The 23,615-nt window shown below is 57.3% G+C and overlaps 1 protein-coding gene across 3 annotated transcripts; it reads left to right on the top strand.

Annotated features, from left to right (window-relative positions):
- CCDC102A (coiled-coil domain containing 102A) lies at positions 1-22,361 on the top strand. Of its 3 annotated transcripts, none has more exons than XM_022555941.2 (9): positions 1-164; positions 8,203-8,952; positions 11,135-11,361; positions 13,015-13,123; positions 15,782-15,898; positions 16,249-16,458; positions 17,881-18,051; positions 18,948-19,051; positions 21,296-22,361. In XM_022555941.2, exons 1-9 carry the CDS (start codon positions 99-101, stop codon positions 21,423-21,425), a joined length of 1,884 nt encoding a protein of 627 aa, XP_022411649.1. In that variant the 5' UTR covers positions 1-98; the 3' UTR covers positions 21,426-22,361. The 3 variants fall into 3 exon arrangements, with proteins under 3 accessions (XP_022411649.1, XP_022411650.1, XP_022411652.1); XM_022555942.3 differs by lacking the exon at positions 1-164 and adding an exon at positions 562-663; XM_022555944.2 differs by lacking the exon at positions 1-164 and adding an exon at positions 3,418-3,614.
- Positions 22,362-23,615: the final 1,254 nt, after the last annotated feature.

Genomic DNA, 23,615 nt, shown 5'->3' with positions numbered 1-23,615 from the left:
CCTCCGCCCGGCGGGCCAAGTGCCCCATCACACTTCTCAACACGCGCGAGGTTACTCTGGCCAACCCTTCTGTTGTACAAAGGGAAAACTGAGGCCCGATGAGGGGCAGGGACTTGCTGCTCCACATCCACTCGGTGGCAGAGCTGGCACTGGGAAGAATGCAGGTAACAAAAGTGAACACTTGGTAAACACGCTCCACGTGCTGAGCCCGGGACAGCCGGTGCCCACTTCAGCTGCTGGGCGCCTAGTATGTCACTGGCGCAAGGAGAAACCTGAGGCGGGAAAGCCGAGCCCCGCGGGCGCCCCCAGACCATGCCTTCCTTCCCCCCTACTCTCGGCCCCCATGCTGGGGTGGGGCCTATGTCGGGGTCCGGCACGCTCTGTGCTGATCCCGCCGGCTCGGCCCGCGCCCCTCGCCCCGAAGTTAGGTTTGGGTCCCCCACCCCACCAACTAGGACGGCCAGGGTCAGAGCCAGTCCGCAACCCGCCGGGGCCCCACCGCCCCCGCCCCGCCGACTCCTCTCCCTCCCCTCCCCCCGGGAGGGAGGAGGAGACTCCGCGGCCCTCCCTCGGCCCTCCCGGCGGCGGCCGCAGCAAGCCCCGTGCCCGCTCCGCCCATCCGCGGCGGGTCGGACGTCCGGAGCCCGCGGGTCCCCGGCCGAGGTGAGCGGGGCCGCCAATGCAGGAGACCGAAAGCCACGGCGTCCCGGGAACTCCCTCCAGGCCGCGAACTTTCCGCGGGAGGGAAGGGGTTAAGTTGGGGGCGTGTTGGAGTAGAGGAGAGCAGCTGGGGCTCTCGCATCCGCAGCAACCACCAGACTCGGAGTAGAACTTCCTAGCCCCCTCCCCGGGTTCCCCCACCTCCTGGGGCCCGGGCCTCGGGAGTGAAGGGGCTGCGGGAGTTGGGGGTAAGGCAGGGCCGCCGTCGGAATGCACTGGGCCGGGGCCGGACGGAAGGGGGGCGCCAGCGGGCGGGGGCGGAATTTGGAACTCTCCCGGGGGACCCAACGTGGTCACCATGGCGAGTGCGGGATGGACGGGCGGCGCGGGCCAATCGGAGCGCGGCGCCACTGCCCCAGGCCTGCGGTGGCTGCCAATAAGGGACCGCGTGGTGGGGTGGGCGGGACCGCGTCTCGAGGGGCCGGGAGACCCTGCTCCCTTAGCCCGCCGCTCGGGTGAGCTGGGAGGCTGGGGAGGGGGCAAGGAAGAGAGGTCTAAGGCGGCTCGCGGTCGTGGGAGGGCAGAAGGGGAATTTCTGGAAGGAGTTGGGGCAGGTGGAACGACGGCTCAGTGCTAGGAGAAGGGAGTGGGCCTCGGTTGACCCACCGTTCTGATTGTACGAACGACTGGTGTCCGGCAAGCCCGTTCCCCATCCGGGGCTTCAGTTTTTCTGTCTTAAGTGTCGGTTATGTAGGGCTGTTGTGGAGCTTGGATTAGTTCGTATTGGCGCAGATTTTTCCCACTTGTTGGACAAAGCTTTTAGGTATCTTGTTAGTGCCTCTCCCCATCCTACAAGTAAGGAAACAGCCTCAGAGAGGGCACGGACTTGCAGATAGCACACAGCATAACAGAGGCAGAGATGAGACTCGTGGGAAGTCTGCTGTACAAGAGTGAATAGTTAAAGGAGTTGCTCAGAGGCCCGGGGCAGGGGTCCGCCCCCATGAAAGGCTCCCATCCTCTGCCAGCTATGTTTGGCCACTTGGCCTGATGACTGAGGACCCCATTGTGTAGGTGGTCCCAGGGGCATCTTGCCCCTCAGGTGATCACGACCCAAGAGGGGAGGCATCCCGTCCCAGCATTCTAGCACCCCACCCCCAGCCCTACTTTGCTGCTGGTCCTCTATGTGGATGTGGACCAGTAGCTGTACCTCTGGGTCTCAGTTGGCCCATTTATAAGGAAGGGAGTTCTGATTGGTGATTTAGGATATCTGTGGCTCCTCGATATGAGATGGGGGTACCTGGGAACAGGCCAGGGGTGGCCACCCCCTCGGGCTCTGGTTCAACCTGCAGGCTCCCTCCCTCCTTCTCAGCCCTCTCCTGGAGGTCCAGTGACCGGAGCGTGGGCAGCAGGTCAGAGGGACAGGCGCCCACAGTTTGTGGGCTGACCAGCCTTGGACCCTGCACTTATCCAATCAGGCCGTCCTCTGTGGTTTCCTGCCGGGCTCTGCTCCCTGCCCACAGCCAGGCCTGTGGCCACACGCCAGCCCTAGAGCCCCACCTGAAAGGTTCTGGGAAAACATAGAGGGTTTCTGAGCTAGAGGGAAGAGTAGGGCCACCAGCCCCAATCCCCTAAACTGAGCCCCATCTAGGCCTCAGCATTGCTTACTCTTCTCACTAGATATGAGTCATCTAAACATGCTAAGGACGAAACACAAAGTTGTCCCCCTGTGAGTCAGGCTTCCTCAGATAAGATGCCTGATCCTTGACCTGGCCATGAGATGACCTCTCACTGTGACCTTGGCCTCAGACAGACTCTGACACCTACCTGGCTCAGAGCCTGGCCACAAAGTGACTCCTGATCCTTAGGAAGGCTCAACCCTCCCAGGTTATAGGCAGCCCTTAACTGTTCATTTTCCATCCATCAACCTGGGAAGCATTTATGCAGCCTCTGGGCCCTGTGCTGACAGCCAGCGAGACCAAGATGCCCTTGTGGACTTCACAGTGTGGCAATTGCTGAAGAACAGGGAGGTGCCAGTGCTTTGGGAGCACTAACATACTCTGTGTACAAGGTCAGGGAAGGCTACCCCGAGGAGAGGTATCCCAAAGTAGGTCTTAAAGGATGCATAGGAGTTTGCTGCTGGAGAAAGAAAGGAGAAACGAACATTCCAAACAGGTCCATGAGCAGCAGGAACCACTGGTCACTTTGTGTAGACAGGGCTGGTGAGGGCCTAGCCTGAGGCAAATATCGGATCAAAACATTATGGTTTCTGTCCTATGAGTGGCCAGCCGCTGCCTGGAGCAGTGAGGATGGCTGCAGGGATGGGGTTCAGGGGCTCTGGGTCCCACGTGGCCCCGCTGCCCAGCTCAGGGGATGTGAAGTCATGGTTCAGCCTTCTGCTCTCCACCCCACCAGTCAACTTGGAGTAAATCTTGTATGCAGGGCCTGTCTTAGTGGCTCTGGGTGGCGCAAATGTCCTACCTGGGTTGGGGGAAGCCTGGACTGCAAGAAGAGAGAGGGCAGCTGGCCAGGTCTGGCTGCGGAAGGTTATGGGGCTCTGCTCCTGGGCAGACAGTGAGGCTGGGGAGGCCAAGGTGTTTCCTGGAGGTGGTAGAACTGAGCTTGAAGCGTGGGTGGGGTTTTAGAGGCTGAGGGGGGCATCCCAAGTGGGGGAACAGCCTGGGCAGAAACCCTGAGGATTCAAGCAGGAATAGACCCGTCTGGCTGGTGGGAGGCAAGAGAGGGGAGGGTGGGTGGGAAAGGCTCTCTGGGCCTGTGGAGGCTGGTCCCTCCTCCACCTAATCCTTGGGAGGTGGTGACACCCTGCAGAAATCAGGAGGCCACCCCACACATATCTGCACAACCCTGGGGAAGAAGGAGCTGAGCCTGGTGGGGTAGGGCAGCTGGAGCCTGTCTCTACAACTGCAAGCTGAACCTCTGTGTGGCATCGACTCTCGGTGAGTGTGTATGTTACCAGGGCTTGGGGTGTGTGTGTGTGTGTGTGTCCGTCCATGTCCCCAAGGCTGTGTTATGTGAGTGGGGTGGGGGTAGGGGTGAGGGGAGGCGTTGCTGGGCAGAGTCTGGCTGCCCTTGAATGTGTGTGCAGGGCTCCTGGTGTGCTGGGGGGTAGGCTTCTCCAGAAAACCGACCTTGGGCTCCCACCCCCGTGCCTTTACATGTGCGCGCACACACACCCTTCAGGGGACCCTGGGCCTGCAGGAGGGAAGGCGGGAGGGCTGTTCAGAGCCCCTCTGTCCCCACTGCTCCCCACCACCAGCCCCCGGGAGGGGCCGGGCCAGGCTCCTGGGGAGGGGAACAGGAGCTGAGTCTGGAGCCCACCCCTGCCTTTAGTGTGGGCGCCTGGAAGCCATTAGGGGCCGGGGTGGCGCCTGCCCTGCCCCTGCGCGACAGGCTTGGGATTCCTGGAAGGACTGGGCCACCCCTCCCTGCCAAGCCCCGTGCCAGGCCTGGCAGCTCCCAGAGTGTCAGAGAGAATGTGGCAGTGGCCCCACCACCACCACTCTCTCAGTTTAGGGGCTGCAGGACGGGCCCAGCAGACAGGGGCCCGGCCCTGAGCACCCCCTCCTCACCACCCCCCGTCCCCCATTCCCAGCACAGCTCTGGTGGGGCTGCCTGGGCTGCCTGCCGGGCTAGCACTCGGGTTTCCTGCCTCCTTCCCCTCCCCCGTAGGCTCTCACATTGTTTTTCTTTTCCAAGAGCTTCTCCATGTGGAGCTGGGCCAGGAAAATGGGGCGAGGAGGACTGTGCGTGTCCATGTATGTGTTCGTGTGTATATGCTTGTCGTAAGGATGAATATGTATCTTTGCATGTCTCTGTGTATCCATCTTTGTGGGCATGTATATGTCTTCAGGTGTGTCTGTAACTCTGTATCTACAAGGGAGCGTCTCTCTGTGCATACATATAGTTGTGTGTGCATATGGGGCCATTTCTGAGTGTGTGTGTGTCTGCCCGTGTATCTGTATCTATATTTACATGTATGGGATTGCTTGTGTGTCTGCAGATGTGTGTCTGGGTGTGCACATGTCTGGGAATGCACATGGAATCTAGGCCAGCCACCTCATTGCACAGTTGGAGAGACTGAGTCACAGTGGGCACTCAGCCTTCCAGGGATCCCGTGGGGAGTCAGGGGTGTACAGGGACCTGGAACCTAGGTCTGTACGGCTGTGTCTGTGTACATAACTTTGTGCAGTTGTTACTGGGTTTGATACATGCATGTTTGTGTGTCTGGAACTATGGGTGGTGACAAGGCATCACCAGTTACTCATATGTCCCAAACTTGGATGATTAAAATGCAAATTCCCAGCCCCACACCTACTGAACATGATTCTCTGAGGGGTGAGGCCCAGGAACTGCATTTTAAGCAAGTGTCCAGGTGAATCTGAAAGACTCCTTGATCTAGAAGCGCTGGCCTCCCTCACCTCTCACCCCAGTTCTACAGGCGGAGAAACTGAGGCCCAGTACATGGGGCAGTGGTTTACATGAGGTTGGTGACAGAGCTGGGCCCAGAGCTGGTGCCTGGTGAAGGCAGACAGTAAACAAACAGCAAATGCACTAGAGAAATGTAGTAGGATCACTGATCAACGCTGAGGAACTGTGACACTGATGGTCGTGAATTGAAACTGACACTGGTCCACACAGTGGTGTAAAACCTGCGATGCCCGGTTATACGGGTGAGGGCAGGAGCAGGCAGAGTGGTGGAGGCGACCAGGGTTGGCGTTGCCTGAGAGACAAGAACAGGTGAGACAGCTGGGGCACTCAGGGCGTTTGTGAGGACGAGGTTGCGACCATGGCACGTAGCAAGGAGAGAAGGGACAGGGTGGGCAGTGGGGACAGTGAACAGGCGGGGCGATCGGTAGGCTGTAGCTCCTTTGGAGATTAAAGAATTTTTGGTGTTGGATCCCTAGAGGGAGTGAGCTTGGAACTGACTCTTGAGAGAGGTCACAGCTATTGGTAATGACAAAGGTTGTGGCCACTGGCATGATCAGGTTTGTGTTTTAATTGTTTTAATATAAATTTATTTATTTATTTTTGGCTGCGTTGGGTCTTCGTTGCTGCACAGGCTTCTCATTGCAGTGGCTTCTCTTGTCGCGGAGCACGGGCTCTATGCGCGCAGGCTTCAGTAGTTGCGGCACGTGGGCTCAGTAGTTGTGGCTCACGGGCTCTAGAGCAGAGGCTCAGTAGTCGTGGCACATGGGCTTAGTTGCTCCGCGGCATGTGGGATCTTCCCGGACCAGGGCTCGAACCCGCGTCCCCTGCATTGGCAGCGGATTCTTAACCAGTGCGCCACCAGAGAAGTCCCAGGTTTGTGTTTTTAAAAACTCACTCTGGCTGCTGCTCTTGAGAATGGATTTGAATGAGGCAAAAGGGGGCAGGGGGATGGGGCAGGGAGGGCGGTGGCTGCAGTCTCCCAGGTGGGAGATGATGACAGGTTAGTGGCTGAGGAGGAAGAAGGTGGATAGATCCACGTGATGTGTGGCAGACAGACTGACATGACTTGGAGGTGGGGGGAAAGCAGATCCAGGATGTTCCCACAGCGTGAAGGAGTAAGGAAATGCTCTTCTCCCAGAGGGGACATCCAGAAGGAGGATCCAGTAGTGGGGAGAGTGGAGACGGTGAATCCCATCCGACCAAGCTGAGTCTGAGTTGTCTGAGGGACATGCTGGTGGTTTGGGCGATTCTGGAGGGCAGCCTGGGGTGGAGAGAGAGATTCAGGGTTATTGAGGACATGGCGAGATGGCTCAGGCAGGGGCAGCTACAGAGGAGAAGGGGGCAAGGACTGGATGACACCAGCACTCCAGGGAAGGTGATGGGGAACAGCTGGAGAAGAGGAGGAAAACCTGGAGAACACCCTGGGAGAGAGCGATGCAAGAAGGGAGGGATGGAAGGTGCCCAGAGCTAGAGAGGGCACACCTGGGAGGGCTAGGATGTGCCCAGTGGGTAGGGCAGGGGAGCCGGAAGCCAGCCTGGCAAGGCCTGATGAGAGAGAGAGAGGGAGGTGGACAGGGTGGAGACAGCAAGTGTGGACCCCTCTGGATGGGCCGTGAACGGGAGGAGACAGAGAAGTGAGGTGAAAGTGCCAGGAGAGACTTTAGCAGGTGGGGAAGGCCCCCTGGAGAGGCATCATTGGCAGGGGTGGGAGAAGCTGGATGTGGGAGGACTTTGACCCAAGGAGGGAGAGCCCCTCTGTCCTCTTAGGGGCAGAGAGGAGGGGACCGTGGGGCTTGGGGCAGGACAGGGAGGGAGTGCCAGCCTGACAGCTTCTCTTTTCACTGCAAACTGACATTAGATCACCTGCCAAGAGTGAGGGGCTTAGAGGCCAGAGGAGGGTGAAGAGGGGACACAGAGCGTTGGCCAGACAGTGTTGGGACACTGTTCTGGATTGCTGAGAGCCCCACCAGCAGTGCCCTGGTGGGTCCCTGAAAAAAGGAAGAGATGGCAATCAGGGCAGGGCCTTAGGGGCCGGGGTGAGGATCTGTGGGACAGGCCCAGCTGAATGGGGAAGGAAGTACGGGATGCCCCGGGGGGCTGCTCCTGGGGGTCAGCACAGAGCCACATGGAGGGAGAGTGTGGCAAGTTTGGGATAGAGAGGGGCATGTGTCTCACTTATTTTAAAGGGCACATGGCCCGTGAACAGCAGAGCTCGGCGGCAGGCATGTGGGGCACCTCACCACACCGCACCGCCACCATCTAGACACCGGCTTATTTCTTTCGTACCACCAATGCGTGCAGGTGTTCACCAGACCTGCCCCAGTGTTTGCGTTTGGACTTCTGGGTGCTGTATCTGGATTAACTCCAGGGCTTAACTTTGCTGAGCCTCCCTTTCCTCTTCAGTAAATGTCTATAATTTCCCCCAAGTCTGTTGAGAGGATAGTTCACATAGCCATGGTGCCTGGGCCTCCATAAATGTCACTGTCATTGTTATCAGTGCTGGGACAAAGACCAGGAGCCAGCCCCTGCCCTCAGCAAACTCACAGCCTGGGGTCAGGATGGGGGGCACACAGGGACACAGATAAGTGGTACAGTGAGATTGGCTAGTGGAGACATGGGCTGGGGCTGACCACCTGGCCTGAGGGGGTCCGGGAAAACTTCTTGAAGAAGGTGATATCTCAGATAAGTTTTAAGGATGAGAAGCGTTAGCCCAGTGCAGGAAGAGGCTGGGAGGGGACTCCTGGCGGCAGGGCCAGCATGGAAGCATGCAGCATTCCGGGTGGAGAGAGAATAGTATAAGCCATTCACTGTGTGAGATGGGACCTGGAGGTCAGGGACAGCACATCAAGGTTTCAGATCAGCTGCGGCTGCTGCAGGGTGAAGGGACTCAAGGGGGAGTCTGGAGGCCAGTGAGGAAGCGGTTGCAGGCCCTTGCTCACCATTCCAGCCTCACTGGGGCTTCTGGAGGTGACCATTTTCACTCCTCCCACCTTTGCCCATGCTGTTCCCTCTGCCGGTTCCTCCCTTCCCATGGCTGAGCTTAAGGATATGGACGGATGGTAGCCACCTCCTAATAATGGTTGTGTTCTCCCACAGGTTGGAGGAGGCATCCCCCGCCCCGTGGCCGGGAGAGCAGCGGGTAGCAGCGGCCATCATGCACAGTGGTATCGCGTCCGCCGCGCGCGCCCCGCGCCGCCTCTGAGTCTGGGAGTTCCAGCCCAGGGCCCGAGAGCCTGCCGCCCCCGCGGCCACACCATGAGCCACGGGCCGAGCCCCCGGCTGGCCGAGTCCCCGCAGCTGTCCAAAGGCAGCCTCCTGACCATCTTGGGCAGCCCGTCGCCCGAGCGCATGGGGCCGGCTGACTCGCTGCCGCCCACGCCGCCGAGCGGCACGCCCTCGCCCGGTCCGCCTCCTGCTCTGCCGCTGCCGCCGGCGCCCGCGCTGCTGGCCGACGGGGACTGGGAGAGCCGTGAAGAGCTGCGGCTGCGGGAGTTGGAGGAGGCGCGCGCGCGGGCGGCGCAGATGGAGAAGACCATGCGCTGGTGGTCGGACTGCACGGCCAACTGGCGCGAGAAATGGAGCAAGGTGCGCGCCGAGCGCAACCGCGCGCGCGAGGAGGTGCGCCAGCTGCGCCAGCGTCTCGACGCGCTCACCAAGGAGCTGGCGGGCGCGCGGCGCGAGCGCCAGGAGGCGCAGGGCGAGTGCGAGGCGCGGGGCCGCGAGCTGGCGCGGCTGCGGGGCGCCCGGGGGGTCATGGACAGGACGCCTGACGGTCCCGAGACCGAGCCAGAGAGGGAGCAGGAGCCAGTGCGCGACGTCGGGTCGGAGAGACCCACGGGCAGCCAGGTGCGCGGCGGGGGGGCGGGGCTGCCCCAGGTGCGCGGCGGGGGTGGCGGGGCTGCTGGGCGGGGCCTTCGCGCTGGATTTTAAAAGAGGGAGGGGCTGATTGACTCGGGCAGAAGAGGTGGCCGCCTGGCTTAGAAAGAGGGGTAGTAAGGGCCGGGCCCGCAGGGAGGTTTCACTCCTTCAGGGGGTCAGGCTCTGCACTGCAGGACCCCAGGTTACCTCCCTTCCAGAGACCGCCCGCAGGGCAGAGAGTCCCCGGTTCTGGTGGTCCCTCCACTCACACACCTGAGTAGTCAACAGAACCAAGAAATCATCCTCTTTGAGCAGGAGCAGGTTCTAAGCACTTACCTGGAAGACATCCATTAGTAGCAGAGCTGAATCCATTCATTCGTTCAATTTGAATTTAGGGGAAGGGGGAGACATTTATAAGAGGTGTCAATCAAAGCTGAGGGGTGGGGGGTTATCCGGGCAGTGGGAGCACAGAGGAGGTCCCAGATCCAGGCTCTGAGGAGGGGGCTGCACAGAAGCTTTTCTGGAAGCAGTCCATTTAAGCTGAGATTAGGAGGATGCGGAGGAATTGGCTGTGAAAAGTGCAGGAATGCATTCCAGGTGATGGAAATTCTGTGCAAAAACCTAGAGGCTGAGAGTGCGTGGTGAGTTTGGGAAATGGCATCCATGGTTCGATGGGCACCTCCACAGGGTGCTAGGCTCTGCACGTGCATTGTCTGCTTAATTCTCAGAGCAACCCCAGGAAGTATTTCCTTTACAAACGGGAACACTGAGGCGTTGAGAAGTTAAGTACCAATGGCTCCCAGCTGGTGACTAGAGTCACTGGGAGTTGCCCCCAGGTGAACACCAGAGCCCATGGTGATAGTAATCAGTACATCTGGAATATTAATGGTGTGTGTGGAGGGCAGCCTCCCCTGAACCAGCAGGCCTGTCACCAGAAGGCCATCTAGGGACAGAGTCCAGCCTCAGGTTGCTCCCAGCTCCGTCCCCAGGCAGGCCAGCTCCTCTAGCTAAGATACTTGGCTGCCCCCTCTCCTCTCCTGCCTGTGGGCTAGAGTGGGCACTGCTGCCTCCTGGTGGCTGAAGCCCCTCTTCCCCAGGCCTGCATGGTGTTTGCAGTTGGGGTTCATTGCTTTTCTTCGGGACAGGGAATGAGAGCCCCTGTATACCAGCCAGCCTCACGGCACTATTCCTGTTCTCTCCTTCTTCTGGTTATGAGTCACAGTCGACGGGGTGGCAGGTACCAGCGGTGGGAGCTCTGGAGTTGCAGTCTGAGTTTGCTCTCCAGCCCAGCCCTGTCCTCTGTGACCCACAACAAGTCCCTTCTTCCCTCCCTGTTTCCTCATTTGTGAATTGGAGCTTTGGACCAGGTGGCATCAGAGGCCCCCACCCAGACAGTCTGAGATACAAGAGGAGTAGAATCTCACTCCTCAGGGGGGCCTCAGGGCCACTGTCCCAGTCTAGATAGGGAAACCAAGGGCCAATCAGGGAAGGGGCTGGCCCAGACTCATCTGGAAAGGCTGTGGGAAAAGCCAGGCTGTAACAGAGGCCATGGGCGTCTTGGGTCTGTAGTCAGAGGCAGGCCAGGGGGCAGACAAGGGCAGAGGGGAAGGGGAGCCTGGCAGGGAGGAAGAGGCCTCAGAGTTGAGTTAATAATCCCTCACTGCTTCCTATCTGGGAGCTGGTTCTGCTCGCAGAGGCCACCCACCTTCCTATGCATCTTTTACCACTTCACTTATCATGTTGCAGGTGTTTGCACCTGAAAAACGGGATCTTCGAGTGGGAATTCCTTTTGAGGGAATCTAGTCTTTATTCGTTGTAGGAATCCCTGCTTCTACATACCTTCACACCAGTGTCCCACCAAATGTTTGCATACTTCCACTGACAGGGAGCTTACCACCTATTCTGGGGACTCTTCCAGGATTCAGGGAACCTTAGTGGCTGACTCTGTGTGCACTTCTAGGCAGTGCAGAGAGAGGGTGTGTCCCTCCCTCTCCAGGGGTGGAGAAGCAGGCAGCAGAACAGGAAACTGGGATCCAGAAGCACTGTGTGACTTGCCCAAGGTTACCCACCAAGCTGATGCCAGACCCTGGGCCTAGGAGAGGCCATGATGAAGGCCAAGAGGGTGAGCACTCAGCGACCACTGACCCAGCCTCCGCCTTGGACCCCACAGGAGCTGGAGCTGGTGGAGGGCCTGCTGAAGAGCAGACCAGAGGAGCCCGAGGGCTGCTGGGAGGCACGCAGCGTAGGGGCCGGGGCCTCACGGGGCAGCTCAGGCCGCCAGGAGCGTAGCCGACTGCCCTGGGAGGACACCGCCACCATCGAGGAGGATGCTTCCAAGTTGACTGCCCTGCGGCTACGGCTGGATGAGTCCCAGAAGGTGCTGCTCAAGGAGCGAGAGTAAGTCCCGGGAGGCAGGCAGGGGCCGGGGGCCGGGCCAGGCCACTCCAGGGCATCCTCAGGATCACAGAGTGAAAATCCGTGTCTCAGAAGGTGAGATTCACTGAATCTCAACAGGATAGATAGGGAATGGTACTGTTTCAGTCTTGGAACTTCAGAACAGTGGTGCTCTGCCCAAGGACACAGTGTGAGGTTTTAAAATTATTATTATTAATTCAAATAATACGTGTTGGGCGTCGGGGTCAGGCTCTGCTCAGCAGTGAGGATACAGCCATCAGTAAGATCAGAAATCCCTGCCTTCATGGGGGGAGAGTGCCGTGGGCAAAAATAAAAGCAGGGAAGAAGGGATAGGGAGATTGGGGGGTTGCAGCTGGGAATTTGGCTTTGGACGTGTTGAGTTTGAGATGGCACGGAGGCAGTTGGGGACATGAATGAATCTGGAGTTTGTGAGACGGGTCTGGGCTGAAGTTAAAAACGCAAGAGTCATTGGCAAATAGATGATACTGAAAGCCGTGAGCTGGGGTGAGAGTGGATAGGGAGGTGGCCAGAGGATGGGGCCCTGAAGCTGACCAAGTTTAGAAGAGGGAAACAGCAAAGGAGACAGGAGAAGTGAGCCAGTGGGGGGCAGAGAAAGCAGGAGAAACTGTGTCACGGAGGAGGGAGTGATCAGCTAGTCAAGTAGGAAGAGGACTGAGCACTGACCAGTGGATTTAGGACGCGGAGGTCACCAGTTACCTTGATCGGGGCACAAGCCCGATTATGATGAATATTTTGTAACACCCTCTTTTCTGTCCAGAAATTAAATACAAAGATAGTTTAACTACACACAGAAGTCTTTTAAAAATCAACATAATGCCCTTGTGAAGATAGAGGCAGAGATAAGGGTGATGCTTCCGTAAGCCAAGGAACACCAGAAATTGTCAGCAAACCGCCAGAAGCCAGGGGAGAGGCATAGAACAGATTTCCTCTCACACCCCTCACGTGGAACCAACCCTGCCAACACCTTGGTCTTAGACTTGGAGCCTCCAGAACTATGAGACAATACCTTTCTTTTTAAGCAAAACAAACAAAAACCAACCTATTGTACAAACTGAAATGTAAAGAAATACTAGACTTTCAGAATGGGAGACCAGCACGGTGTGGGGTTGGTCGTAAAGCACTGTGTGCTGGGGCCAGATACCATGCTTGTTACCCACAGCGCCTCCTTCATGTCCAGGACAGAGTGCAGGGTGGGGGTCACGAGAACACATGGGACTGCCACCCAGTGCTGATGACAAGACGGGACCCGTCCTTCAGAGAGTCACTGGACAGTGTTTTCCAGCTTTTCCAACTGCAAAGCTGTGTGTTCAAACCAAGCCTACATAAAACAGATAGGAAGAAATGGGGGTCTCATTTGGCAGATGAGCCCAGGGCCCAGTGCCCTGGAGGCCCGGTCACTCCACACTGGGAGCTGGGCACCTGTAGCTATGCAGAGGGTGGAGCTCCAGAAGAAATGCAAAACCAGGGTTCCTGCCGCAGAGTGGGGCGCCAGGGCCTTGAATGCAGAGGCAAGCACTTTGGACATGGGATTGACAGGTGCAGACTACCTAGGAGGACTCAGCGGAGGGCCCCAGTGGACTCACCCCCATTTATCCCTCCCTCTCCCCTCCCCAGGGATAAAATGGCACTGAGCAGGAACATTGAGAAGCTGGAGGGGGAGCTCAGCCAGTGGAAGATCAAGTATGAGGAGCTGAGCAAGACCAAGCAGGAGATGCTCAAGCAAGTGAGTCCTGGAGACCACAGGGGCTTCCTGGAGGAAGCAGTGCTGCACTGTCGAATTTCAGCAGAGGGAATGGAAGAAAGAAGGGCATTCATTCATTCACTGTCAAGCACCAGACATGTGCCATGCAGTGTTCTGAGTACTGGGGCAGGCAATGTCCTTACCTTTAGGAGCTCACCTTAGGGGGGGCCGTGGTGAGGGAGACCAACAGTAAGCAGGTAGATAAATTCAGAAGCTGTGAAAGAGTCAAAACACAATCAGAGAAATGAGATGGTGGGTCATTGAAAGAAAGGCTTCTCTAAGAGGGTGACATTTGAGGCAAGAGCTAAAGTGATTAGAAGAAGCCACCCTTGAGAGGAGATAGGGGCAAAGTTCCTGGCAGAAGGTACAGCAAATGCAAAGGTCCTGAGGCCAGAACAAGCCTAGTGTGTTCAGGAAATAGAGGCCAGTGTGGCTGGAGGATAGTGAGAGATGAGACTGCAAGGGGAGCTAAATCCCATAGGCCTTGTAGATCAAGGTGAAGGGGAGGAGTCTGGACGTTCACTGGGCACATAGTGGGTGCAAAATCTCGCTGGAGCCTCACAGCAGTCAAGAAATCTGGGTCCTGATGTCCCCATCTTACAAATGAAGAAATTGAAGCTCCAGCTGGCAGAGAGGGGATTCCACCACTGCATTCTGGGGACTCAGGGCAGGCAGGGGTCAGGCTGGGCTTCCCTTACTGCTTCCTGTGCAGGCCCTGATGGCCACCAGGGGGCGCAGCCACCCACGGAAAGCTGGGCTGGATCCCTACTTTTCCAGAAGGCGTGAGGTTCACAGACCTCAGAGCCTGAAACTGTCCTGGAAAACCTGTCTTTAAGTAGAATCTCTTTAAGGAATCTCCTAAAATAGAGCTTCCCAGACGTCACCCTCATCCTCCTGAGTCAGCATCTTTGGGGGTTGGGTCCAAGAATCTGTCTTTTTCATCTTTTCAAATTGTGTAATCTTTTGAAGAAAAGTGAGTAAGACACAACCGTGCAGATTTACAGATACATAATTATAAAGATTCTCATTTGTATCAGGCTCTCTTCCCTCAACATTCCATATTTAAGGCTCATCCATGCCGTCGCAAAGAGCATTCATCTGGCAGTTTTCCCTGCTATACAACAGTGAATGTGCACTATTTTAAAAGCACCCCAGGTGCTTCTCATGTGACCAACCCCACACCCACAGGCAGACCCGGATTCAGATCCACTGGGTGCGTTCAGCCAGTGTTCACTGCCCTGGGCTCAGGCCATACAGGGATACGAAGGCGGGCAGACAGACACTCTGTCTGTCCTCCCGAGCTCACATTCTTGGGGGGACGGGCGTGTGTGTGGAGAAGTACCCCTTCTAGGCAGGGAGGACAGGAGAGGCCTCCCTGAGGAGGGAGCATTTAGGCCAAGACCTGAGAATGAGAAAAGTCAGCCCTTCAAGATACCTCGGAACGGGGGCACCAGGCAGAGGGAACCACACGTGTGAAGCCTGCAGTGGACAGGAACTTGTGTATTTGAGGACTAGGGAGGAGGCCGAGGTGCCCAGAGCACAGAGAGCTCAAGGGAGAGAGGTGGGAGATGCGGTTGAGGGGAGACAGGTAGGGGTCCAATCGTGCAGGGCTCTATGGGACCATAGGGAGGGGTCAGTTTTTATCTTTTTTTTAAAAATTTTATTATTTATTTATTTATTTTGGCTGCATTGGGTCTTCATTGCTGCGCACGGGCTTTCTCTAGTTGTGGTGAGTCGGGGCTACTCTTCATCGCGGTGTGCGGGCTTCTCATTGCAGTGGTTTCTCTTGTTGCAGAGCGCGGCCTCTAGGTGCAGGGGCTTCAGTAGTTGTGGCTGGCGGGCTCTAGAGCGCAGGCTCAGTAGTTGCGGCATGTGGGATCTTCCCGGACCAGGGCTCGAACCAATGTCCCCTGCATTGGCAGGCAGATTCTTAACCACTGCGCCACCAGGGAAATCCATCAGTTTTTATCTTAAGGAACCTGGGAATGGAGATATGATTGGGTTTATCTTTTTTATTTTTATTTATTTTTTGGCCACGCTGCATAGCTTGCAGGATCTTAGTTTCCCAACTGGGGATTGAATCGGAGCCCCCTGCAGTGGAAGCGCCGAGTCCTAACCGCTGGACCGCTAGGGAATTCTCCTGGGTTTATCTTTTTTTTTTTTTTTTTTTGCGGTACGGGGGCCTCTCACTGTTGTGGCCTCTCCCGTTGCGGAGCACAGGCTCCGGACGCGCAGGCTCAGCGGCCATGGCTCATGGGCCCAGCTGCTCCACGGCATGTGGGATCTTCCCGGACCGGGGCACGAACCCACGTCCCCTGCATCGTCAGGCGGACTCTCAACCACTACGCCACCAGGGAAGCCCTGTTTATCTTTTTTAAAAGCTCCTCCTGGGCTGTTGTGGTGGAAAATGGGTTGACTGGGGAGATGAGGAGCAAGAGTGGACACTGGGAGGCTAGATGGTAATGAGGTAGGAGGTGAGAGATGTCAGAAGAGGCAGAAGTGGTCAAATTTGGGGTCTGTTCTAGTTACCCGGTGGCCCATTTGGGCACCACCTCAGGCTCCTTGCTGAGCCCTTATGACCAGTGCCCACCCACCAGGGCTGGTGGTCCTCACCTCACCAGGCTGTGCTGTATCATGCAGCTCAGCATCCTGAAGGAGGCCCACCAGGACGAGCTGGGCCGCATGTCCGAAGACCTGGAGGACGAGCTGGGTGCACGCTCCAGCATGGACAGGAAGATGGCGGAGCTGAGGGGCGAGGTGAGGCCACTGGGAGCGCCTGGGGCTCGGGGGACCAGGGGCCCTGCCACCATCAGTCATTCACGAAGAAGAGGGCAGGAACCAGGCCTGTACACTAAGGGGGAACCAGCCACACCCCGAGGGTGCTCCAGTCTGCAGGGGGTGGGCCTCTCTCCCACACAGAGACTAGAAGCGCCCTCACATCCTGCACACCGTGAAATAAGCCCGGGTTAATTATAGCCGCTGCAGCTGGACCTGCTTCCTGGAGCCAAAAAAACGGCTGCAGGAGAAGGTGGGGAGGGGGAGCCTCCAGCTCTGGCCTTCCGCGCCCCCTCCCTGTGGACCCCTCCCCCTGTCCTGCCCTGTTGCAGATGGAGCGGCTGCAGGCGGAGAACGCAGCCGAGTGGGGTCGCCGTGAGCGGCTGGAGACAGAGAAGCTGGGCCTAGAGCGTGAGAACAAGAAGCTGCGGGCACAGGTCGGGGACCTGGAGGAGGCGCTGGCCCGGCGGCGGCGGCAGACAGCCAGCACGCTGGACTGCGACCTGCGGGCCAGCCAGGCTGCGCTCTTCGAGAAGAACAAGGTGGGGCAGTGGGTGGCGCGGCCAGGGCTGGGGCAGAGGGCCTCCTGGGTGTCCAGCTCCAACCCGCAGGGGGCCAGGGACCGTTGAAGTAACAACTACGGACAGAGGTCGTAGTCGCCACAGCCGCGGCTCCTGCTGGGCGCCTGCTGTGGGCCAGGCTAAGTGATATCATAGTAGCTGCATTTATGGGGCACCACTGTGGGCCAGGCCCTGTGCCGGTGCTTTTTGTCCATGATATCACTTAATCTTCTCAACAGCCCTTTTATTAACCCAACAAATGTTTACTGAGCACCGTGTGTAAGCCTTGTTCTAGGTGCTGGGGACACAGCAGTGAACGGACAGGAGGGACGTGGCCTCCCCTCGTGGAGCTGGTGGCTCAGGGGGATGCAGGTGTTTTCCCTCCCTCACACACTCACGCTGGTCGTGGCTGGGCAGGAAGAGGGAAGAGGGAATACCAGGGGACCTGGCTTAGGCCCAGATCATGGGGAGACTTCCCTGAGGCAGTGACGTTTGAGCCCAGGTCTCAAGCGAAAGCAGGTGTTGACTGGTAGTGAACTGATTCCGGGAGAGAATTCGGAAATACTGTGAATGAACGTCCCATGGTGACAGGGACATGGAACTTTGGAGGAGCAGGGTGGCCGGTGTGCCTAGAGGGCGGTGGGCAAGAAGGACGTGGTAGGTGAGGCAGGAGCTCGGGGCCACCTTTGAAGAGTAAGAGGTAGGTGCAAGCAGGTTGTGGTTCTCAGCGCTCACTGGCTGCTGTGTGGAAGGCGGATAGGAAGGCAAGCCGGTGGGGAGTCTGTCGCCGTTTCCTGGGGCAGTGGGAGATGATGGCGGCCAGGACCAGGCTCAGGTTGGTGGAGATGGAACAAAGAGGATGGATTCAAGAGACCTTTAGGTAGTTCCTGTCCCCATTTCATGGATGCGAAAACTGAGGCTCAGAGAAATCACAGAGCTCAGGGGTGGGCAGCTCCTCTCCTGGCTGCTCATCCCCTTCCCAGCCACTCTGGCTTCTGATCTCTTTTCTTCCGACACCCACTCCCCATCTTAGCTCATCTCCAGACCCAGAGCTTTAATGCCATTTACACACCAAAGAACCCTGACTTCACCCCTCCCCAGAAAACATGACTCAGCTCAAGTAGGCTGCTGGACACCTCCATGTCATCTCCCGCAGGCGCCCCAGAGTTACATGTCCAGAATGGAGCCACCAGTTCCACCCACCTCTTCCCTCATTGCCCTGCATGCCTTCTCACCTCACTAGATGGCACCTGTAGCCTCCAGCTGCTCAGCCAGCTCTAGTACTGGTATTTTAGACAGCAGGTGGAGAGATTCCGGGCAAGAGAGACACCGGCACCCCTAGAACTGCCTGACCTCATGGAACCCCCTCGCACGAGCCCTCCCCCGATCTCTGCTCCCCTGCAGGAGCTGGCAGACCTGAAGCACGTGCACAGCAAGCTGAAGAAGCAATTCCAGGAGAAGGTGGCGGAGCTGGCACACGCCAACCGGCGGGTGGAACAGCACGAGGCAGAGGTGAAGAAGCTGCGGCTGCGGGTGGAGGAGCTCAAGAAGGAGCTGGCCCAGGCTGAGGACGAGGTGAGCGCCTGCTGGGGCCCAAAGCACAGCCTGCAGACCTCAGCTGGGGGAGGTGGGAGTGGGGCTGCAGGGCCTTCCCGTGTCGGTCCGTGCTGGGTCCCCTGGCACAAGCCTGACTCTCAAGAGGGACCCAGGATAGAGCAGGTGGGTGGGTGACAGATGGTGTGTGGGTAGGAGGATGGGAAGAAAAATGGACAGACAAGGTGGATAAGTGGTTGAACAGATTAATGGATGGATGAGTGGGTGGATATGGAGTTGGTTAAATAGAAGGACAGAAGGATAACTCCATGGATGGATGAACAGATGGATGAGGGAATAGGTGGACAGATGGATGGGAGAGGGAGAGAGGATAGATGGATGAGATATAACAACAGATGTCTGATGGGTGATTGGTTGGATGGATGGATATATGGAAAGATGGATGACTGAGTGGATAGTGGAAAGATGGACAGACAGCTGACCTGGTCAGTGGGTGGAAGAAGGAATGGAGAGGGAAAGAAGGACAGAAGGATGGAAGGACACAAGGGTAGGGTGAATGGGTGTCTGAAGAGATTAACGAACGGTGAGTGGTGGGTATCTCCATGAGCAGAAGGATATTTCCATGGATGAATGATCAGATGGACAGATTCATAGGGTAGGTAGGTTGATGGGTGGGTCAGTAGCTTGGGGCGTTAGAGGATGGGTAGATTTGGAAGGGAGGGGCAACAGGAAAGAAGAGAAGTGAAAGGGATGTTTCCCTGGAGGAGGTAGGCCTCAAAGGAGCGACAGGAATTGCTCTTGGGGAAGGTCATTCCCACAGAGGAACAGCAGGAGTGGCTGGTTCCAAGCAGATGGCGGGGCAGAGGCTGGCGCAGCCCTGGGTGACTCCCACGCTCTTGGCCCTGCTCACCCCCCAGTTGGATGAGGCCCACAACCAGGCGCGTAAGCTGCAGCGGTCACTGGACGAGCAGACGGAGCAAAGCGAGAACCTGCAAGTGCAGCTGGAGCACGTGCAGTCCAGGTGGGCCCAGCGTGCAGCCCCTCCGGGGGAGGACTCCTGGCTGGGGCTCAGAAACAGGGCAGAAGCGCTTCCAGCCGAGGGAAGCCAAGGGTCAGGGGTCAGGGTTGGAGCCCTGAGTGGGGCTAGTGGGGAAGACAGAGAAGGAAGAGATCTGGATGTCCTGGGGCCAGAATCCTGTCCCCTCCAGGCAGGAAGGGCCAGGGCCAGGAAACCAGGGAAGGGAGTGCAGGAAGTAAGACCAGCTGGGAGCCTTGGAATTGTGTCGTGTGTCCAGAGGATAGGAGGGGCGGCCAAAGAGGTCAGGCCCAACGTGGGGCACCAGGGAGGGACAGTGGGTCTGGGGAGTCTTTGATAAGAAGAATGAGCAGACTGGGGTGATCCTGAAGGACTGGAGGGCAGGGAACCACGGAGGAGCCCCGGCCTTGATGGTAGCCCCGACCCCCTCATCTGTAGACAGGACCCATCAGCCTCAGTGAGGGAGGACCAGAAGGTCTGGGGGACCCACCCAGCACACTTTGCATCCCTCTGCTGCCTCCCTCTCCATCACAACACCCTGTGAATGGCTCTCTCCCCCGACTCCCCTCAGAGACATGAGATGACAGATAATATCTAGTCCAAGCCCCTCCCCATTTCAGAAGCCCCCACCTGAGACTGAGTCTTCCTGCGCCGCGCCTGGGGCAGGCCCGTACCTGCGTCCTCTTATTTCATGGAATAGACAGAGCCCAGGCTCTGCAGCAGGCTGCCTGGGTGGCTGGGAATTCTGGCTCTGCACTTAGTAGCCGTGTCATTTGGGGCCACTTACTTGACCTCTCTTGGTCAGTTTGCTCATGTGTAAAATGGGACTGATAACAGTTTTTATTACCTCTTGGTTGTGGGAATTAAATGAGTTGATCTATGCTTATAAAAGTACCTGGCACATAATAAATGCTAAATAGTAGTGGAGCTTTTGTATTTGGGTCAGATACTGTGCTATAAGAATCATGCTCCTATGAGAGAAGGAAAGGGAGAGATTTTTCTCCTAGGGGGCTGGCAGACGAGGAAACTAAGGCACGAGAGGGTAAGTCCTTCCACAGCTACACAGCTAGTGGGTGGTCAGGCCAGATCACCGCCCCCCGACATCTGCCGCCTGAGCCCTCATTTACAGAGCATGTACTATGTGTGCTGAGTTTCTGTGGCTTAGAGTACAAGCTTTGGAGGCAGACCTGTCAGCTGTGTGACCTGGCCAGCCGAGACTCAGTTTCCCCAGCTGCCTGGGATGCTGCCTGTAAAGTGTTGTTCAGGGGCCCAGGCATGAGCCCCAGTGAGGCTCAGTGTCTGGCCAGCTCTGCCCCGCCACCCCACCGCGCCCCCCCCCACCCCGGCCCCACCCAGCACACACCCCTCCAAAGGCCGCCTAGCCTCAGGGCTCTCCCGCAGTCTTGGCCACATTCTCTGGGAGCCATAAACTCCCAGAGTGGGCAGGCAGGCTCTGCCCAGCCTCTCAAGTGCTTCCATCAGGGAGGGCGGGGCTGCCCGGGACTGCTGCCTCATTTTATTTCCCAACTTTTCGTGCTTTAATGTTTGGGGGACAGCTCACTAAATCACAGTGCGGTAATGGAGGCCCCCGCCTGTGCCCCTCCCTGCCGTGTTAATAATTCATGCCTTCCAGTAAGATGCAGCCTGGGCGGCTACTCCGTTGGGGGTGGGGTGCAGGGGAGCCAAGGGAAAGGGGGGATGGGCATTTCCGCCACCAGCTCTTCTTAGAGGGAAGTTTGCCTGGTAAATTTTGGCTTTAGGAATTTTACTGTGGGGAAGAACTAGGGTGGAGCGCTTTCTCACTGACATTGAGGATGTGGGGGACTCAGAACCCGCACCCCCAAACTCTCTCCCTGTGGGCTCTGGAGCCTGGCTTGGGTTTGGATCCCAGCAGCATGACCGTGAGCCTGCTGCTTCGCCTCTCTGAGCCCCGGCCCACTCCATAGCCAGCCATCCAGCTCAGAGCCCAGCACCTCTCACTGCTATCTGTGGGACTTCAGGCACATTACTCAACTGCTTTGTGCCTCGGTTTCCTTGTCTGTAAAATGGGGGTGACAGAAGCACCTCCCTCATTTCAGGGGCTTCCGGGAGGATGAAGTGAGGTGAGGTAATGTTTGTAAAAGGCCCAGTCTGGTGCCTGGCAGCAGGGAAGCGCTAGGGGCGGCTTAGCTGCTGTCAGCACCAGCTCATCAGGCTCATCCCTGACCCGCCTGTCACCCCACCCCACAGGCTCCGAAGGCAGCAGCAGAACGCCCCCCTCTTTGGAAAGATCCGCAGTGCTCGCTTTGGCGCCGAGGAGGCGGGGGACGGAGCCAGTGACCTGGACGAGGATGAGGACCTGCAGATCCAGGTGGCCTAGAGCTCCCAGGGCTGGGCAGGACTGGCCAGCAGCCCGGGCCCCCGGGTGCCCAGGCTGACCCGCCACTTGAACTGATGCAGCTACCTGTGCTCGCTCTGGGAGCAGACCACGGTCCCTGCCACAGATGACTTCCTTCTCTCCCACAGTGGGCATCGGTGGTCCCACCTTACCTACACTCTGTGAAAGGGAAGCCATGGCCTATGTTTTATATATATATATATATATATATATATATATATATATATATATATATATATATATATATGCCTGGGGTCCTTGGACCCATTTGGTTTTATAGACACAGGACCACTCTGAGTCCCACTCTAGGTGCCCCCACCCACGACCTTCTTGCAGGGGGAGCGGGTGTCAAAGGAGGGCTGTTGGGGCCTCCACCCAGGCTGCCTCTCTGGGCCCTAGGGGTTGGGCGGGGGCTGTGGCTGTTCATAGTACAATGTGATAAACCCAGTCTTTTGTAATAAATGGAGTTCAGGTTCTCGGGCTGGAGTCCTGAGAGTGTGGCAGATGTGGGCACGCAGTGTGGGAGGCAGACAGGATCAGCCTACCCCTGGCACCGAACCTAAGCTCAGGAATATTGATATTAAGTCACTTGAGTGACTTAATAAATGAATGAACGTGAGAAAGAATGAATGAATGAACACTGGAACTGCTGAATGGTCTGGAATCCAGCTCCTTTGAGGGGAAGGAAAAGGGGTGGTGCATGTCAAATCTGGAGGAGACTTCAGTTCTGGCACCGGATGAATTCAAATCTCTGCTCTGCCTCTTACTGGCTGTGCAACCTTGGGGAAGTTAATTGCCCTCTCTGAGCCTCGGTTTCTCCATCTATAAATTAGATGTCTCATAGAGCCATCAGGAGAATTGGGTGAGTTCATCTGGAGCTCAGTAAAGGTTAGTTATAATTGAAATACTTGAAGGTATGCCCTGGAGAGGGGGGCTTTGCCGGCTGGGTTCTGCCGTAAGGGATGAAGTTCAGACAACTGACTGGTGGGTGTTTACCCAGAGATAGGTATGAACACAACAAATAATAAATCCTTTTATCATTCCCCTAGTCCTGCTCTAGGTAGTGAAATTATAGGTAATCTTATTCTTGATACTTAATTTCTAAACCTTCTATAACCAGCCAATTTATATTAAATCTGGTGGAAAAGGTTATTAAAAACACAGTAGCATATATTTTTGAATCTTCACAAGTTGAGGTGGCATTTGAGACACCTGCCCTTGATGGGAGTTTTACATGAATTCTTGGCACCAGGGCCTGCTTTCTGCAGGAGGAGGCCCTCTCAGGACTGTTCTAGCATGCGGGCCGTGGCGAGTTCCCTGTGTTCAGAGGTGAGTACGGAGAGGCTGGGCTCGGATCAGGGGCCTGGCACCAAAGAGGAGTTAAATTCAATTGATAGAAAAAAAAAATTCAATTGATAGAAGGGCTCCCTGCCCCGGAGTGGGCAGCTGCACTAAAGGACTTCTCTCTTGTTGTGGCCCAGTCTGAGGGACCCCTGGGGCCATGGTGCTGGGACCCAGTGGATGCCACAAGCCCTGGGGGCTGAGAGGAGGGGAGAGACAGGCCCATGAGCCCAGCAGGGGGTAATAAATATGGGCACCGAACATGTCATGTCCCCTGTTGCCAAACCTAAGCTAACCATGCTGGAGAGGTGGGGTTTGCTGTCACGGCAAAGAGGCCCATGTCCCTTCCTGTGCCCTGAGCGGGAGAGGAGGGAGTGGGCAAGACCCAGCCACCGGGATCCACACCGCCACCCACCCCCGTGGGCCTTTCCTCACAAGCCAGGGCCAGCAGAAAAGGGAAAAGGCCCTGGGGGAAGAGGACCATTTCCTGCCGGGGGTGGGGGGGGTGGGGTTCTTTCTGTTTTCTCTCCTGAACAGGAAGCAGGCCCTAGAAGAGGCTGAAAGTGCTGCCCTTTGACCCCCAGGAGCCAGGAGCCAGGCACTTACTGACAGCAGCCCTGAGAGCCGCCCCTGGGCCCCCAGGCGGACCTGCCATTCCCAGACACAGAGCAGAGCGTCCAGCACAGCAGGCTCTCCCAGACTCCCTGGCACCTCCAGCGAGATAGTGTGGGGCAGGGGCCCCATTATAGCCCCTGTCTGCGGGCGGGGCCGCTCCTGAGAACATCAGAGAGGAGAGGGTCTGGCCTTCCGCCTCCAGTGTACAAGGGAGAC

This window comes from Delphinapterus leucas, chromosome 20, assembly GCF_059928025.1.
Source record: "Delphinapterus leucas isolate spDelLeu-1000000601 "Yukka" chromosome 20, BTC_Dleu_Yukka2, whole genome shotgun sequence".
NCBI classification, from domain to species: Eukaryota; Metazoa; Chordata; class Mammalia; order Artiodactyla; family Monodontidae; genus Delphinapterus; species Delphinapterus leucas.
This window is presented reverse-complemented; position numbering and strand designations above follow the sequence as displayed.